The sequence below is a fragment of the Neophocaena asiaeorientalis genome, unplaced genomic scaffold (assembly GCF_003031525.2).
Source record: "Neophocaena asiaeorientalis asiaeorientalis breed wild unplaced genomic scaffold, Neophocaena_asiaeorientalis_V1.1 scaffold429, whole genome shotgun sequence".
Classification (NCBI taxonomy): domain Eukaryota; kingdom Metazoa; phylum Chordata; class Mammalia; order Artiodactyla; family Phocoenidae; genus Neophocaena; species Neophocaena asiaeorientalis.
In genome coordinates, this window is record NW_020173550.1 from 5352827 (window position 1) to 5369120 (window position 16294).

At 44.5% G+C, this 16294-nt stretch overlaps 1 protein-coding gene across 6 annotated transcripts in view; it reads left to right on the forward strand.

The window, feature by feature from the left end:
* Positions 1 to 16294, forward strand: part of DOCK5 (dedicator of cytokinesis 5) — a 161922-nt gene that overhangs the window by 129657 nt on the left and 15971 nt on the right. For 3 of the 6 annotated variants that reach the window (XM_024747670.1, XM_024747668.1, XM_024747669.1), the window contains 7 exons: positions 3641 to 3782; positions 5726 to 5807; positions 6935 to 7019; positions 7679 to 7765; positions 9787 to 9963; positions 13825 to 13908; positions 14567 to 14704. In XM_024747670.1, the coding sequence (XP_024603438.1) occupies positions 3641 to 3782; positions 5726 to 5807; positions 6935 to 7019; positions 7679 to 7765; positions 9787 to 9963; positions 13825 to 13908; positions 14567 to 14704 (795 nt within the window). Of the gene's footprint in view, positions 1 to 3640; positions 3783 to 5725; positions 5808 to 6934; positions 7020 to 7678; positions 7766 to 9786; positions 9964 to 10269; positions 11589 to 13824; positions 13909 to 14566; positions 14705 to 16294 lie in introns of those variants that run through there. The other 3 variants (XR_003003579.1, XM_024747671.1, XM_024747672.1) reach the window with 3 other exon arrangements.

Below are 16294 nucleotides of genomic sequence, written 5' to 3' on the forward strand. Positions count from 1 at the left end.
CAGGGGCTGGGAGTGGAAGACGAGTGCTGTGGGAAGAGAGGGAGCTGGGGTGAGCAGGGAAGATGAGGCAGGAAGTGTGGGAGGAGCGTGCGGGGCTTTGGGGCCACGTAGCGTGTTTTGTTGGCATCCAGAGAGCAGAGGGAGCCATTGTAGATTTTTCAGTGTTGGCAAGGTCGTCTGGCTTCGGTATGGAGAATGGATGGGACGTGCATGTAGATAAGCCCCTAGAGACCATGGCAGATGTTCTGGGAAGAGATGACAGGTTGGCCTAGGGAGGTGGCTTTAGAGAGGAAGGGAAAGATTAGTGTGATGGAGACGCAGTAACAGTATTTGATGATTGATGGGATATGGCAATGAGCAAGTGGGAGATGGTAAGAATGATTCCTGGCTCTCTGGTCTGCATAATTGGCGGGGCAGTGGAGCCATCCACTAAGATGGCAACACTGGGAAAGGGCAGAATCATGGAGGAGAGGATGAATCCACTCACTGAATAAATATTTATTGAGCTCTTATCCATATCTTATCATGAATGATAGCAAATTTAAGACCAGAACCTACTGCAGACCCATGTTTATGGACCTTGCTATAATATAGGCCAGGGGGCAGAGTCTTAAAACAAACCCAAATCCCTGAAATTGTAGAGCTTCTGTTCTGGCTCGGAGAGACAAATAAATAAATACTAAGATAAATATCTGAGTGTGTCAGACGGCCTAGAACAGCGCCTCATACAGGGTAGACACTCAGCAAGTATCGTAGAGAAAAATGCGTCAGGGGAAGGTGAATGGAGAGGCAGATGGTGGGGATGGAGTTGCAATTTTAAACAGAGTGAATAGGAAAGACTTCGGTAAGAAAATGACACCTGAGCAAAACCCTGAAAGACGTGAGGGAGTAAGCCAGGCAGCTCTCAAGAGGGGGCCAGACAGTGAGAACAGCAGGTTCAAAAGACATGAGGCTGGAGATGCATGAACAAAAGGGCAGGTAGAGAATGGTCTCAGAGAGCTATGGGTACCAGATTGCAGAGGGCCTTTGGGATTTTTTTTTTTTTTTTTTTTGCGGTACGCGGGCCTCTCACTGCTGTGGCCTCTCCCGTTGCGGAGCACAGGCTCTGGATGCGCAGGCTCAGCAGCCATGGCTCACGGGCCCAGCCGCTCCGCGGCATGTGGGATCTTCCCGGACCGGGGCATGAACCTGCGTCCCCTGCATCGGCAGGCAGACTCTCAACCACTGCACCACCAGGGAAGCCCCCTTTGGGGTCTTTATAGGTCGTTTGGTTTTAGACATACTCAATGTGAGGTAGATTTGGAACATCCAAAAAATGAGTCAAACATTTGCTCTATGGGTCTGGAACGCAAAGGAAAGTTCTAGGCCAGAGCTAAAAGTTGGGTTATTTACGTGTTGTTAACACTGGTTGTAGATGAGGTGGCCAAGGGAGACTGGAGTAATAAGAGTAGAGGGTCTGCAGTAGGTTCTGGTCTTAATTTTGCTATCGTTCATGATAAGATATTGACAGCTACCACACTTGTTACATATGATTGTTGTGTCACATGGAATAATGGTTATGAACTGGAGGACAGCAGTGGTTCCGTGAGAACAAGAAGTCTAGACTTTCAAGTTGAAAAACTGGGGTCTAAATCATCTGCTGAGTGACTGTGATTTTGGCCAAATCACATGACCACCAAGTCTTGGTTTTCTGACCTTGAAGTTAGGGAAATAAGGCTCACATTGCAGGGCTGCTTTGAGAATGAAATGAATAGCAGATGGGAGTGCTTTATAAACTGTACAGGCGTTTGTAGATGTTACGTGTTGTCAGCGTGTACTGAAGAGTAGAGAATCCACGTGAATTATGTAACCTAAATGCCCTTGCATGTTACGGACTATTTCCCCAAACTCAGAAAGTATAAAAGTATATCCTCTCCCCTGACCCCAAGCAGGCCTCCGTCTCTTCTGTTTTTGTCAGCGGCATCACTGTTCTGTTCTTCCTGGTCCAAGGCGGTTACCTCCATATCCTCACCGACTCTCCCATCCCTTTGCTCTTTACCAAACACCAAAGACTCAAACAGCAGTCCCTGTAGCTCCTCCTTCCCCCACAGGGTTTTGCCAAGGATCCCTACAGTTGGATAGATTAGGTTGACTACGCTTCCTCCTTCATCACATTGCTCCCTCCTTCTAGAACCTACAGTGAATTTCCAGGCCTTTGGACCCTTGACCCGCCTTTCCAGGCCTTTCAGATTCCAGCTCATCCAAGGATGTTTCTTCTACCTGCACTCCGTACTTTCTAACTTGGGCCTTATTCTTCTTTTCACTTCCTTGCCTGGCTCCCCTCCCCTCCCCTCCCCTCCCCTCCCCTCTAAAAAAACCTTCAGGTTGAGCTGCTTTGTACTGACCTTCTGCTTGTCTGGTTCCTTCCACAGTTATGGTCCACATCATACACTTAGCGTTTTCTTGTACTCCGACCCCTTAACCCGCCACAGTTTTGCCTGAGTGATGAAATTGCATAATGCATGCGTCATCCACATAAATCTTTCCTGGCTTGGAAACATTTTATCATCAATTCCAAAAGATTTGGCAATTTTCACTGCCCTCCGTGTTGAGCGTAGAAGGTATATTGCCTTCGAGGTACTTAAATTATCTAAATTATCTTACTTATTTGTTTACTTGTTTTCTGTTTCTCTCTACCAGAGCAGAGTTACTGTTCTGTCCCTAGCGCCTGGCATATCTCATTTGCTCGATACATATTGGTTGTGTGAATGGACAAGTGGTTTTTAAAAACATTTGACAGGACAATATGGGCCCGGATTTTAGTTAAAAAAGGATCACGTGTGGGCTTTAAATACTCAGTACTCATCTGAGTGACCGTCTGATGAGCAGGAACCTTCAAAACATGGCGACATTTGAACTTGCAACAGCTGTGAGGTGAATTTCTTCCATGCCTGGGGCCTAGAAAATTTCTTTTCAAAACATCCAATTTTATTAATTTTATTAAAGAGAAAAAGCAGTTTGGAATGGAGAGGATAGTATTGAGGGCAGTTATTTTCTATGAGGCTTCAATGTGGCCATCCACGGTGATCTCCAGTATTGGCTAGGGACGGCTCTAGATTAATCCTGTTCTCTGTTCCTGTCTCACGTGTTGTGTTGATTTGCTTCGTACTTTCGAGTTCTCTAGGCAGTGCCGCTCAAAGCGCTGGTTCCCTAACTGTTACTGGATCATGATGAGAAAGGAGCTTGCACCTCAAAGTAAATGAATGTACTTCCTTCCTTCATTGAGAATTTCTTGCCGTGAAAAGTATCAGCTAAACTAAAACAGCATGCCCGGTAACATCCTGGATTTCCATTAGGGTGCAAACTCCTTATCTCCTTGTGGATCAGTGTAGGCTGGTTGCACACCAATTGTCATCCTTGGGCCATACTCTGAGAAACACTGCATGAAGCATTTTCGTGCCTGTGACTTAACTCCGCAGATAAACTGTGAGCTCTTTCGGATATGATGGTTACTGTGGGGCACATAGCAGGTGCTCAATGAGGACATGGTGGGGGTGTTGCACTTGGTCTGGGGAGGACAGCGGCTTCCTCGGGACCAGGCTCCCCAGTTGCCCCTTCACTCTTCATATTTAATTCTTTCCCTTGTTCTCCTGACCTGCAGAACAAGATCTTCATCTACCGAGGGAAGGAGTATGAGAGGCGAGAAGACTTCAGCCTGCGGCTGCTGACCCAGTTTCCCAACGCTGAGAAGATGGCCAGCACCACGCCCCCAGGAGAGGACATCAAGTCCTCCCCCAAGCAGCGTATCCTCATCCTGGGGTCACGGCTCAGGGGCTCTTGAACCTGCAGCAGCCCCAGCCCAGCCAGAGAAGCCGAGGGTTCCCTCCCATCCCTGTGTGCCGATAGGTCCTGGCCTCAGACTCATTTAACCATCCTGACTCAAGTGTCCCATTCTGTGTAAAAGCTTTGGGAACCTAATGTCCTTAGCTCAGGGCTATGGCGTAACTAAAGGAGAGAGATGAGAAGCAAAGGTTGAATATGAAGGGATGTGTGTTATAGCCACAAGCAGAGCCTGAGACGAACAGACTTCCTGTTCTGAATTCTGGATCCTGGATAAAGATGTGTAGCTCTTTTTTGGTAACATATGATGTCATCGAAAAACCAATTGCATGCTTTTTAAAAAATGAAGATGTTATAAAGGTAAACAGTATTCCAAAAGAGGTTGCTAAGACAGAGCTGGTGTGGCATAGTAGATAAATAAGAAAAAGGGTTCCGGAGCGTATTGCCTGGGTTCGAGTCCCAGTGCTGTCACTTACTGTGTCACTTTAGGCAACTTACTTAATTTCTCTGTGCCTCAGTTTTCTCACCTGTAAAGTGGGGATGATGATCATTCTTCCCCTTGGAGTTCTTGCAAAGATCGAGTATCTGTAAAATACTAGGAACAGTGCCTGGTAAATACATAATAAAAGTTCAATATGTATTAATTACTATCGAATGGTCAGTAGCTATAGAAAGATACACAGCAATGACAGATCAGTAGGCAGACCTGCCTTTCAGAGGAGAGTGGAGTGGACTCTTAACACAGTGGATGCTTGGAAAAGAAAGGTTTTCTGGGAAAAATTGTTTCAGTTGTAGGGATTCAGTAAATGCTTGCGGGGCCTCCTTGGGATGGGAATGAAAAGAGGTCTTCATGAATTGGATGTAGAAACAGGAGTCCCAGAGTCACGTCTGCATAGCCAATTTACCTTGGCACGTTGCCTAGTTTCTCCAGGCCTTGGTTTTCTCATCTATAAAGTGTGAGGGGAGCTCTGTTTCTCCCAAATATCTAATAGCATTTCTGGGAAGATCAAATTAAAAAGATCATTTGTGTGAAAACGTTTTGTAAGTTATAATAGCTTAAGGTATAGCCCAGTGCTTCTCAGGTTTTATTATACTTAAGAATCACCATGGAGAGATTCTAATTCAGCAGCTGTGAATTCTAATTCTGCAGTTTGAGTAAATCTCCAGGTGATTCTGCTGCCAGTGGATGGCACTCTTCACGTTGAGAAATACTGGGAGTGAATGTTAGGTCTAGACCCAGTGCCTTAAATTCTAGTTTCAATGCTATAGATTTGGAAGCATTGTTGGTAGAGGGAAAACAAAGTCATGCCTAAGATCAAATCATTAAGTGAGAGAGGGAGACCTTCCCCCTGAGCTGGGTTTGACATCTGACTTCATTTATCAGTTGTGTGATCTGGGCTTTCTCAGACCCTCAGATTCTTCATCTGTAAAGGGGATTAATAACATCCACCTGGAAATTGTTGTGTTTATTGGAGATAACATATTCAAAGCACCCATTACAGTGCCTGGCTCTGGTACTTGGTAAACAAATGGTATCCAGAGATAACAAGGAATTCCTATTGCCCGGGCTCTGGAATCTGGCTAATTCAGAGGGATGCTTGTCCAAAAGAAATGATTTAAGACAATTGCTAGTCACCTGTTTTCCTGAAATTTCATTAATGTCTGTTTCCCTAAGACAAGGTTGTTTGCCACGTGTCTGACCAAAAAATGTCCCAAGATTATGACTTAATAAGGCATTTTGGCAATATCTGAGGGAAGCCCATTTTCAATGCGGTCCTGGCATTTGGTTCAAAGGAATGATCGGTGTGGGTACCATTTCCATCGGTAAAGCAGGAGGAACAGGTGGTCCTTTTTGCTGTGACAGCTTAGTGGCCCAGCCCTTTTCCTTCCTTAACGAGCTCCTCAGACATGCAGTGTTTCACCGTAAAGCCAGTGATGAGCCTGCCGCCCAGCTACAAAGATAAACCAGTTCCAGAGCAGATCTTAAAGTAAGTGCGTTTTTTGGTTTGTTTTTTAAACCATGTGTCTCACACACTTCTTTATATAGAAGTCTATCAAAATTCATTAGAGTTTGGAAGACCTCCTGTTGTCTTCGTCCATTTGGTCTGCCGTAACAGAAGATCGTAGACTGGGTGGCTTATAAACAACAGAAATTTATTTCTCACATTTTTGGAGGCTGAGAAGTCCAAGATCAAGGCACTGGCAGATTCAGTGTCTGGTGAGGGCCGCCTTCCTGTGTAGGTGGTCATCTTCTCACTGTGTCCTCACATGGTGAGAGGGGTGAGGGAGTTCTGTGGGGCCTCTTTTTTAATAAGGGCACTAACCACGTTCACGAGGGCTCCACCATCATGAGCTAATCACCACCCAAAAAGCCCACCTCCTAACACCATCACATTGGGCATTAGGATTTCAATATATGAATTTGGGGGGACAAATATTCAGACCATAACAACTGTCGCTTCCATTTCCAGTATAAGATGAGAGCTTGGTAACTCAAGGGATTTGGAGATTTCTTTTTTTTTAAGCAGAGGGAAGGAAATTGAGAATTTCACTCTTAGGTTTCAGATCCCCTAGTTCTTTTTTCCACTCAGAAGGATTCACTGGCCAGTAGCGACTGACCTCACCTGGCCTTCAATCAGTGAGTTCCCCTATGATTGAATTCCTTCTCCTGAGAAGCTAAAATGCTACTAGGATTGATAGAACTGTTAGAAAACTATGCAAATGAGATCACAAACATGGACATAAATCCATATGCCTTTCAAAATTGTGAGCTGTGAGATAGATTCATCAATAATAAAACTAAGATGTGTAATAACATCAAATTCCGGGGACTTCCCTGCCAGTCCAGTGGTTAAGACTTCATGGTGCCACTGCAGGGGGGCACGGGTTCAATCCCTGGTTGGGGAACTAAGATCCTGCATGCCACGTGGCATGGCCAAAAAAGTTTTTAAAAAATCAAATTCTGCATCATCTCCAGCCTTCACCGTGGAGACTATGTCAGTTTTGAGGTAGTTTAGTGGATAAGACTCAGTCCGTGTAAGATGTGTCTCAGGTTTTGTTGGAGCAGTGCTTGTTGTAAGAAAGAAATGAAAGCATATGGCTGTCTCTTTCCCAGCTACTACAGAGCCAATGAAGTACAGCAGTTCAGATATTCTCGGCCGTTCCGGAAAGGAGAAAAGGATCCCGACAATGAGTTTGCTGTGAGTCCACCACGTTCATCCTCTAAAACAAGATGAAATGGACATCCAAAATGGAGGCCTTCCATTCAACCAGCATCTACAGCAGAAATGATGGCAGCCCTGGAGATAGAGTTTCCGTGTGCTTATTACCTAGTCAGCAGACTATTGTCTCAGTGGAAAACTCTAGACTAGTGATCCAGGAACTGGGCTCCACTCCTGGGCCTGCCACCACCATGACCTTGATTTGAGCATGTCACACCTCTTTGGACCTCAAATTTCCCATCAAAAAGGGCGAGGGAGCCCCAATAGATAATTCATTTCTGCTTTAAACACTTAGAATCCTTAAAGTTTGGGAGAAAGAATGGCCCATTCACTAAGGAGGCATTGAAAATAAAATCTCTAGATAACCAACAAGGACCTACTGTACAGCACAGGGAACTCTGCTCAATATTCTGTAATAACCTAAATGGGAAAAGAATTTGAACAAGAATAGATACATGTATATGTATAACTGAATCACTTTGCTGTACACCTGAAACTAACAATCAACTATGCTCTGATATGAAATAATTTTAATTTTTATTTATTTTAAAAAATTTAAAAAGAATCTCATAAACCTGGGAGTTTTGCTGTTTGCCTGGGAACTGACCACCGTTTCCTACTTTCCTTCCTTCCACCAGACCATGTGGATTGAAAGGACCACGTATACGACTGCCTATACCTTCCCTGGGATTCTCAAGTGGTTTGAAGTCAAACAGATTTCAACAGTAAGTTATCTGAAAGTGAAACTCAGAAAACTCTTTCTGTCTCCAAACAGAATGAGAGCCTTTGATAAATTCCCCCTCCAGTTCTCACTAGCTCCTCTGGCCCACTTTATTTTCCAAAAGAGAAATAAAAGACATGCTTGTAGAATAGAACTCCTTTGTCAAACTGATGTTACAACACCAACCCTAAAGATTACTCCCAGTGAATGGCTCTTTTATGACCCAATGGGTGTTGTCTCCTCAAGGATCCTGCCTGTGCCCAAAAACATTTTTGGAATTCCTCCTTTGAGTTCCCTATCAATCACATTCTTCTCTCCAAGAACACTTCCTCTTATTTTCAGCTAGTCACATCACCATTCATCCTAGACTTTTCCATCTTCATCACTCCCCAAAGCTGTTTGTTTTACCTCTTTAATAGTTATTAAATCTGTTTTAGTTTTCTTCCCCCAGCCCTCCTGCTGAGGTACCCTGTTTCTAGTCCCTCATTCATCTCTGGTTGATGCCATTGAAAAAGCCTTCTGATTGGCCTCCCTGCGTTGGCTTCTTAGGTCCATTTTCCTCTCTGCCTCGGAGTGTGAATTCCATAGTGAAAACCTGGCTGTATCATTCTCATGCTTAAAACCTTGCTATGGCTCCCCAATGCCTAGACTAGAAAGCCCGTGCTCCTAGCACATGCATACAGGGTCTGTGTGACTAAGCTCTTGCACTTCATCTTCTATGGAATCTACTGGAACTAAATTGCTCATTCCATGCTATGTCAACCCTCTCTGACATTTTCTCTGCCCAGCATGCCCTCTGACCACTTCTCAACCTAACTCCCATTGAGATTTAGTTTAGGTACCAGCTCCTCCAGGAAGCCATCTCTGAAACTCCCAAGCTGGGTTAGATGCCCTTTCTCTGTGCCCTGTCACAACCTTGGCTTATTTCTAAAGAGTTACCTACCATGCTTACCTATCTTGAAAGCTCCCCACCCTGACCCTGTGAAAACCGTATGCTCCTTCCAGCCGTGAATTATATCTTAATCGCTTTTGTAACAATGGTGCATAGCACAGTACTTGGCTAAAATAAGTAATCAAGAAATACGTCTTGAACAAATCTGAAGTTTGATGTGTTGCATACCACTAGTGATAAATTATTATTCTTCAAGTATGAATATGATTTTGGACGGAGTCTTTTGGAATCCATTCTGGAGTAGGAAATCATGCTGGTTGATCAGGGTAAAATGAAGAAGGACACAATTTTTCTTGAATCTGGTTTGGAAGACATTTCCACAGGAGGAGCTCTCTGAATCTGCATTGCATCTCATTTCATTTGCATCCAAAATCCAGCTTGAATATTCTAATGCATCCCATTATTTCTGACTTCCATAAACCGTAGAACCCATACTAAGCAGACTTAATATATGGTCTGAACGTGTGACTTCCAAGATCACTTCCCTTTTCTCACGGAAGGAGCATCAAACCTCTTCCCAGTGAACGTTTTTGGTGTGCAGAGGTGTCTTGGGTCAGATATATTGCTCCTCTGTTGTCATTGATCTTCTCAAAAATCTGTAAGAAAGATTTGCCCAAGAAAAAAATCATCATTACAGCTCCAATTTTATCTTCTCAAAATTTCCATAGACACTTTGCTCCAAGAAATAATCATTACCATAGCTCCAATTTTTAAATCATCCTTGTACTTTCTGAGATTTTAAATAGCTTATTTAGCAGCTTACCAACACCATTTCAAATAAATGTGCTATCCTTATTAATAAACATGACTCCGGCACTTGCCTGGCGGTCCAGTGGTTAGGACTCCGCACTTCCACTGCAGGGGGCACAGGTTCTATCCCTGGTTGGGGAACTAAGATCCTGCGTGCCGCTCGGTGCGGCCAAAAAGAAAAAAAAAACATGACTTTGACAAGGAAAACATCACTCCTCCATAGCTTGGTGGGAATTGTATGCCTTTGGAGGGGAAGACCTAGGCTTTTTCCAGTCTTGGCTGTGGAGCTCAGCGTCTCTCCTCTGCCGTGCTCTCTGTCACAGGAGGAAATCAGTCCTCTGGAGAATGCCATTGAAACCATGGAGCTCACCAATGAGAAGATCAGCAACTGTGTCCAGCAGCACGCCTGGGACCGGTCCCTCTCCGTGCATCCCCTCTCCATGCTGCTCAGTGGCATCGTGGACCCGGCTGTCATGGGGGGCTACTCCAACTATGAGAAGGTGGGCTGCGTCCGGGGAACCCCACGGGGCCACCAGGTCTGGCGTGTCTCTCCTGCCTTCTCCAGTGGCAGCTGGTGAATTCGTTTCTTACAGCTTCTCTGAGAGATTTTCATTCTCCCCTCTTTGTGAATGGGCAAATGAAATTAATGACAGGCTTCTCCCTGACCTCATACCTGCTAGACACCATCAGCCACCCAGCCAGGGTTAGGCCACTGTCTGGTAGAGTCACCGAAAGATCCATCTGATAGACCTCTGGTTGATTCACCAGCTGTGAATTCCCTTCCCACTCCCTCTCTCCCCTGGAAGGTAGAAGGCATACAAGTGGACCCCAGACCTGAGGATGCCCTGGAAGGGAAGCAGCATCTGTGGGAAACACAGAGCCACGCTCTATTTGGAACCCTGACATGGTGTGCCATTGGTTGTATGGACAAACGCTGGCCCTGGCTCTACAATTAAATTAATTCAGCTAAGTGTCGTATCTGTTACTCTGGAAAAACATGAATGGAATGCTCATCCCATGGGACTCCATTGTATAGGGTCTGGATGTAGCATCACTTAAAGTGGAGGTAATGCATTCAGTAGAATTTGGTTACATATAATCAATAGAAGCAGGATTTTTAATTGCTAGGTATGTTTTCAGTGGCTAAATAATTTGGGGGTCCTCCTCTTGAGTATAAATAAACAAGTTACACTCCTGTTGAGTAACATGGAGAGTGAGTGGGAAGAAAAGGAGATGGATGGGAAAGATGAGAAAGGTTAAGTGGGCTGATTCTCTTATTCCCATTTGTACACAATGTCCTGGGAAGAGCAGGGGCTTTCAGAATCGGTCACTCTTATGACCCAGTTCTGGCTTCCCATTGGCCACTGTGTGCTCTTGGGGGAGATACTTAATCTCTCTGAGCTCCAGTTTTCATATTTGAAAAAAGTAAGGAAAATACATAACTGACAGGAGTGACGTGGGGCTTAAGGGAGACCTCCTGTATATGAGGAACATCATATGACCCCTGCCATGTAGTGGTGGCTTGATCAGGGTCGGTTTTCTTCCTGTCTACTTGGAACAGAATGTGTGATTTGAGTGTTCTTTTTTATTTTTTTTTGGCATGAGGGATCTTAGTTCCCCAACCAGGGATCGAACCCGTGCCCCCTGCCTTGGAAGCACGGAGTCTCAACCAGTGGACCTCCAGGGATGTCCCAGTTTGAGTGTTGTTGATGAGTGGGGCTTACCAGTGCTACAGTGATCTTCTTTCTTCTGTCGTCTCTTCAACCTCTCAACCTCTTTAGTCTTCTTAGTCTCAGCAGCTGGGAAAGCACCAGAGGAACTCTGGTTTGCCGATGTTAGGTTTCAGTAATAATTTCTAGTGTTATAATGGAATTCAATACTAGGGCCAGAATACAATACTTTTTTAATGCTGTAATGATTTCAGTGTGTGTTTTTTCCTATAAGCTATCTGGTACTAATTTTGATGTGTCTTTCCAAGTATTCATTTTTTTTTCAGAATGCTCCTGAACTCTGATTTATATACACCAGTATCTGTGACTATTATATATATATATTTTTTAAAATTATTATTATTATTATTTTTTGCGGTACGCGAGCCTCTCACTGTTGTGGCCTCTCCCGTTGCGGAGCACAGGCTCCGGACGCGCAGGCTCAGCGGCCATGGCTCACGGGCCCAGCCGCTCCGTGGCATGTGGGATCTTCCCAGACCCGGGCATGAACCCGCGTCCCCTGCATCGGCAGACGGCCTCTCAACCACTGCGCCACCAGGGAAGCCCCTATTATATAATTTTATATGAAGTTTTTTCCAGTGTGACCATCTTCTAATTAAAATGAAAAAAAAAAAGGGAAGAAAAGGAAGGATATATAAACAAATTTATTTCAGCAACTTTTAAAGACTGTTAGTTTTTACTTTTAATTAATATGTATGACTTTGTACATTTCTAAACATAAGAAAAAGGTAAACTCATTGATCACCTTGAACTATTGCAATCGGGTCGGGAATCCATCATTACCTATTGATACAGGCGACCTATTTTAAGGCAGCTCTTTAATCAGCGCCTGAGTGATCGGAACACAGGAGGTGTGTGCGGTAATTCATCAGCCCTTTCTGTTCTGAGGCAGGACTCTGGTAGAAAAACTAATTTCAGGGGACTCTGCTCTGATGTTCCCTGACTCATCTGATGCTTTGGGAATTTCAGTGCATTTCATCAGAGGTCAAAAAAATTGTTTTAACTTTCAAATTTAAACTGCGTGTATTTTGAAAGGTAAAGGTGGCTGAAGATTTAAGCAAATCCTATGTTTTCATTTATGTTGACAGTCCCTGCTCTGGAAATGTGCTGTCCTGTTTCCTTTGTGTGATGCATGGATTCCATATATTTATATTCTCTGTTGCACTCGTTTTCTAGGGCTGCCATAACAAAGTACCACAAACAGCGTGACTTAAAACAATAGGAATTGATTGTCTCACACTTCTGGGGTCCAGTAGTCTGAAATCAAGGTGTCAGCAGTGTTGCTTCCCTCTGAGGCCTCTGAGGAAGGGTCTGCTCCCTGCCTCTCTCCTGGCTTCTGTGGGTTGCTGGCAACCTTTGGTATCCCTTGCCTTGTAGATGACTGTCTTCTCCTTGGCTTTTCACATGATGTTCTCTCTGTGTACATGTGTCTGTCTCCTCATATCCCCTTTTTGCAAGGACCCCGGTCAGATTGGATTAGGGGTCCATCCTACTCTCATGTGACCTCATCTTAACTAATTACATCTGCAGTAAGTCTGTGTCCATCTAAGGTCACATTCTGAGGTCCCAGGGCTTAGGAGTTCAACCTATGAATTTGGGGGGTGGGGGCGGGACACAGTTTAACCCGTAACATCTTCCCACAAAGTAAAGAGTTTGCACATATTCTGTTTTCCACACAAAATGGGCTGATCCCTTTTATAACTGTATCCTGTAGTTTCAGGAACTCTTGGGTTTCATGTGATGGGGTGGTTTTCCTACTAGTGAAGCAAAAGAGTGAAGGGGAGCTTTGAAGGCTGGTCTTCAAAAGCACTCTCAGAAATGATGGTTATGGTACAGGGAGAAAATAGATAACTCCCGTTTTGAACTCTGTTGGAGCTCCAATGTTCACTACAGACTTTAGTTTTTCTTTCCTAATGAATTCTGTCTTTAAAATGGTCTCCTATGGAACACCTGTATTTATAGTTTGAGTTTTATGTCCCTATTATAGGACCTTTCCACGAATGTTTATTGATGTTATAGGTGACATGGTCTTGACCTAGCATAATAAATGCAACCTGCATTTAATATTTTCCAAAGACTTTCACATATATAGCATTTCTCATGATGTCCTCAAAATAGCCTTTGGGATAGGTGATTAGTAAGAAAGTGCCAATATGAATCTTCAGGAATTGAGGTACAGCCTATAAAATGCTGGGCAGGAAAACTCTCAGCCACATCTTCGGCCTATTAATTTTTTGCTCTTTATAAGATCTAGGCGCTTACTCTAATGAATAACCTTTTGATATTGCCATTTGGCCTTTTCTTAGCTCTTTGGGGAAGTTATTTAATGAATGACATTCTGCTCTGCTGATTTGATTTGATATGTGTGTGTAGCAGTTGAGAATGTCCTCTTGCTAGGAATTGCATGATTCCAGGAAGACTACAGAATAACTCTTTCCTTTTTGAATTGTCCACTCCGGTGGTTTAAGGGCTTCCCAGGAAAGGAACGAATGTTTACTTAATCATTCCTGGTTCATTGGACAGAACAGAAGAAGTGTTTCACCCTTCTAGGCTTCCCTCCCCTTCCTCTTAGGGTCAGATACACAGATAGGGATGTGTTCTAATCGATACTTGCCAATGCTTTGCTTTTAGGCTTTTTTTACAGAAAAGTACTTGCAGGAGCATCCTGAAGACCAGGAGAAGATCGAGCTGCTAAAGCGACTAATAGCGTTGCAGGTATGTCCAGGGCAGGTGTGGCTGGACAGCTCTCCACGCTCTGTGGGCGGCCACCACACACAACACCCAGATAGTCGCTAGGGCATCCATCTCCAAGCGCACGTTTAGGGTTACTTTTTTTTTTTTTTTTTAACCCTTGGAATCACAACCTATCTATTTATTTGGCGAAGCAACATAGGAAGAACATTCCATTAGACTGCAGTGTTGAGAGGGGTCTTCTTAGAGGGGAGATTAAAGTCCCCAAATCGGTTTGCTGGCTTGTGTTTCCAGATGAGAGATGTCGGCCTCAGTTTCTCTCTCTCTCTCTCTCTCACTACTTCTGTGAACAGTGGGAGGAAACGCAGCCACACAGCTCAGTCCAAGGTGAAACTTACCAGTTACTCCTGCATAGAAAGGCCCCCAGGCTCACGTGGATTTGCCTCGCCTGTCAGCCCTTCCCCTGGTTACTTGTATCCCCAGTGTGCAGATCCCTCTGCATCTTTGACCCAAGAGCATCCAGTTCCCAAGCTTTCCACGGAGAAGCAGTATTTTCGTTTGAAATGTGCTGTGTCTACCGGTTTACTTGTCCATCCCCACCTTCCATCTTTCCCCAGCATCCAAATCTGAACTCTCCCTCTTCCTAAACAATATCCTATTCCTTTCATGCCCTCCTTCCCAGATGCCCCTGCTGACAGAGGGGATCCGCATCCATGGGGAGAAGCTGACGGAGCAGCTGAAGCCACTGCACGACCGGTTGTCTTCTTGCTTCCGGGAACTCAAGGAGAAAGTGGAAAAGCTCTATGGGGTTATAACACTGGTAGGCTTTGTCTCAACAGCCTATGAGCTTTTTCTAGTCTCTTCTACCATTTATGATATTGATCCGTTTTTCAGATGCCAAATGAGTCAAAGTAGCCTAGGAATGGCATGCAAACCCTGGGGCAGTTCGGAGAAGGCATGGTCCACTCTTGATAACCTTCACCTGTTGTTGTGCTGGACAGCGGCTCTTAAACTTGAATGCCCGTCAGAACCACCTGGAAGCTCGTGAAAACAGATTGCTGGGCCACATCAGTAGGGTTTCTGACTCACTTGGTCTGGGATGGGGCCCAAGAATTTGCATTTCTAACATGCCGCCAGGTAGTGCTGCGGGGCTAGGCACCACACTGTGAAAACCACACTACTAGGAATTGGGGTTTCCTAATCCCAGACACTGGTTATTCCTGTCCTGTCTAGCCCAACTCCTACAGTTTTTCCTAATCTTTATTTTTTATTTTGGTGAAATGTTCCTACTCATCACACCTTCAAAGGGGACAGAGAATTGTGAATTACATTTGACAATGCATGTAGCTGATGTCATGACTTGTTTGGACAGTTGTAACATTTCTCACAGCTACAGTTTTCTTTTTTTCCTCCCAAGAAGTTGGGTGAAGTGATACATGGGTCAGCCTTTTCTCTCCCACAGTTGATGGTATGCTTGGTTCCAGCTTCATTTAGCCACTCTTTTTTTTTTTTTTTGCGGTACGCGGGCCTCTCACTGTTGTGGCCTCTCCCGTTGTGGGGCACAGGCTCTGGATGCGCAGGCTCAGCGGCCACGGTTCATGGGCCCAGCCGCTCTGCGGCATGTGGGATCCTCCCGGACCGGGACATGACCCCGTGTCCTCTGCATCGGCAGGCGGACTCCCAACCCCTGTGCCACCAGGGAAGCCCTAGCCACTCTTTTTAACATGAGTTCATCCTGCTCTCTTCAAATGTTGTATTCTTGAACCCCAGATTTTCAAAAATCCTCTTTCCTCCAAATCAAGGCTCTGCATTTCTTTTCATGTATTCCTGTGCCCTATTCCCGTACCTCCATCTCTGCTACATTGTTCTCCCTAGTATCTTTTTGATCATCTCTCCCAGTCACCCAAGTGTTCAGTCATGCCTTCCCACGAATTTACCTCCTAACCTGTTGCCAGTTAAGAGTTTTCTTTTAGGAACATTTGTCTTTAACACAAGTTCCTAGATGGCAAAGACTTGGCTTTCACTCAATGAGTTTAGTTTTTATTAGACCCAGGCCAATATTAACATTTGAATTTGATATGGTGACCTACTGGAGACATTTCTTATGAGAGTATATCCGTATTCCTTTATTTCCTAAGATTCACCAGGATAAGCTTCAGGTGTCCAGTTTCAATCTAAAACTTTTCTATTAGGCCAGTATTCCGATTTTTAAATGGCCCGTAGAAGCTAAGCTGGAGAAGCAGACAGAGGCGTTTGCTATTTTATTGATGAGTAATGAACATCTTGGTTTCCCTCTCTCATGAGGCTGGCAGAAAGTTAGGGTGAATTTTTCTCTAGTTTTAGAAACAAGGTAGGCTTAACCGAAGTTGTGTTTATAACTAAGAATGTAAGAGGGGTGGGGGAGGGATGG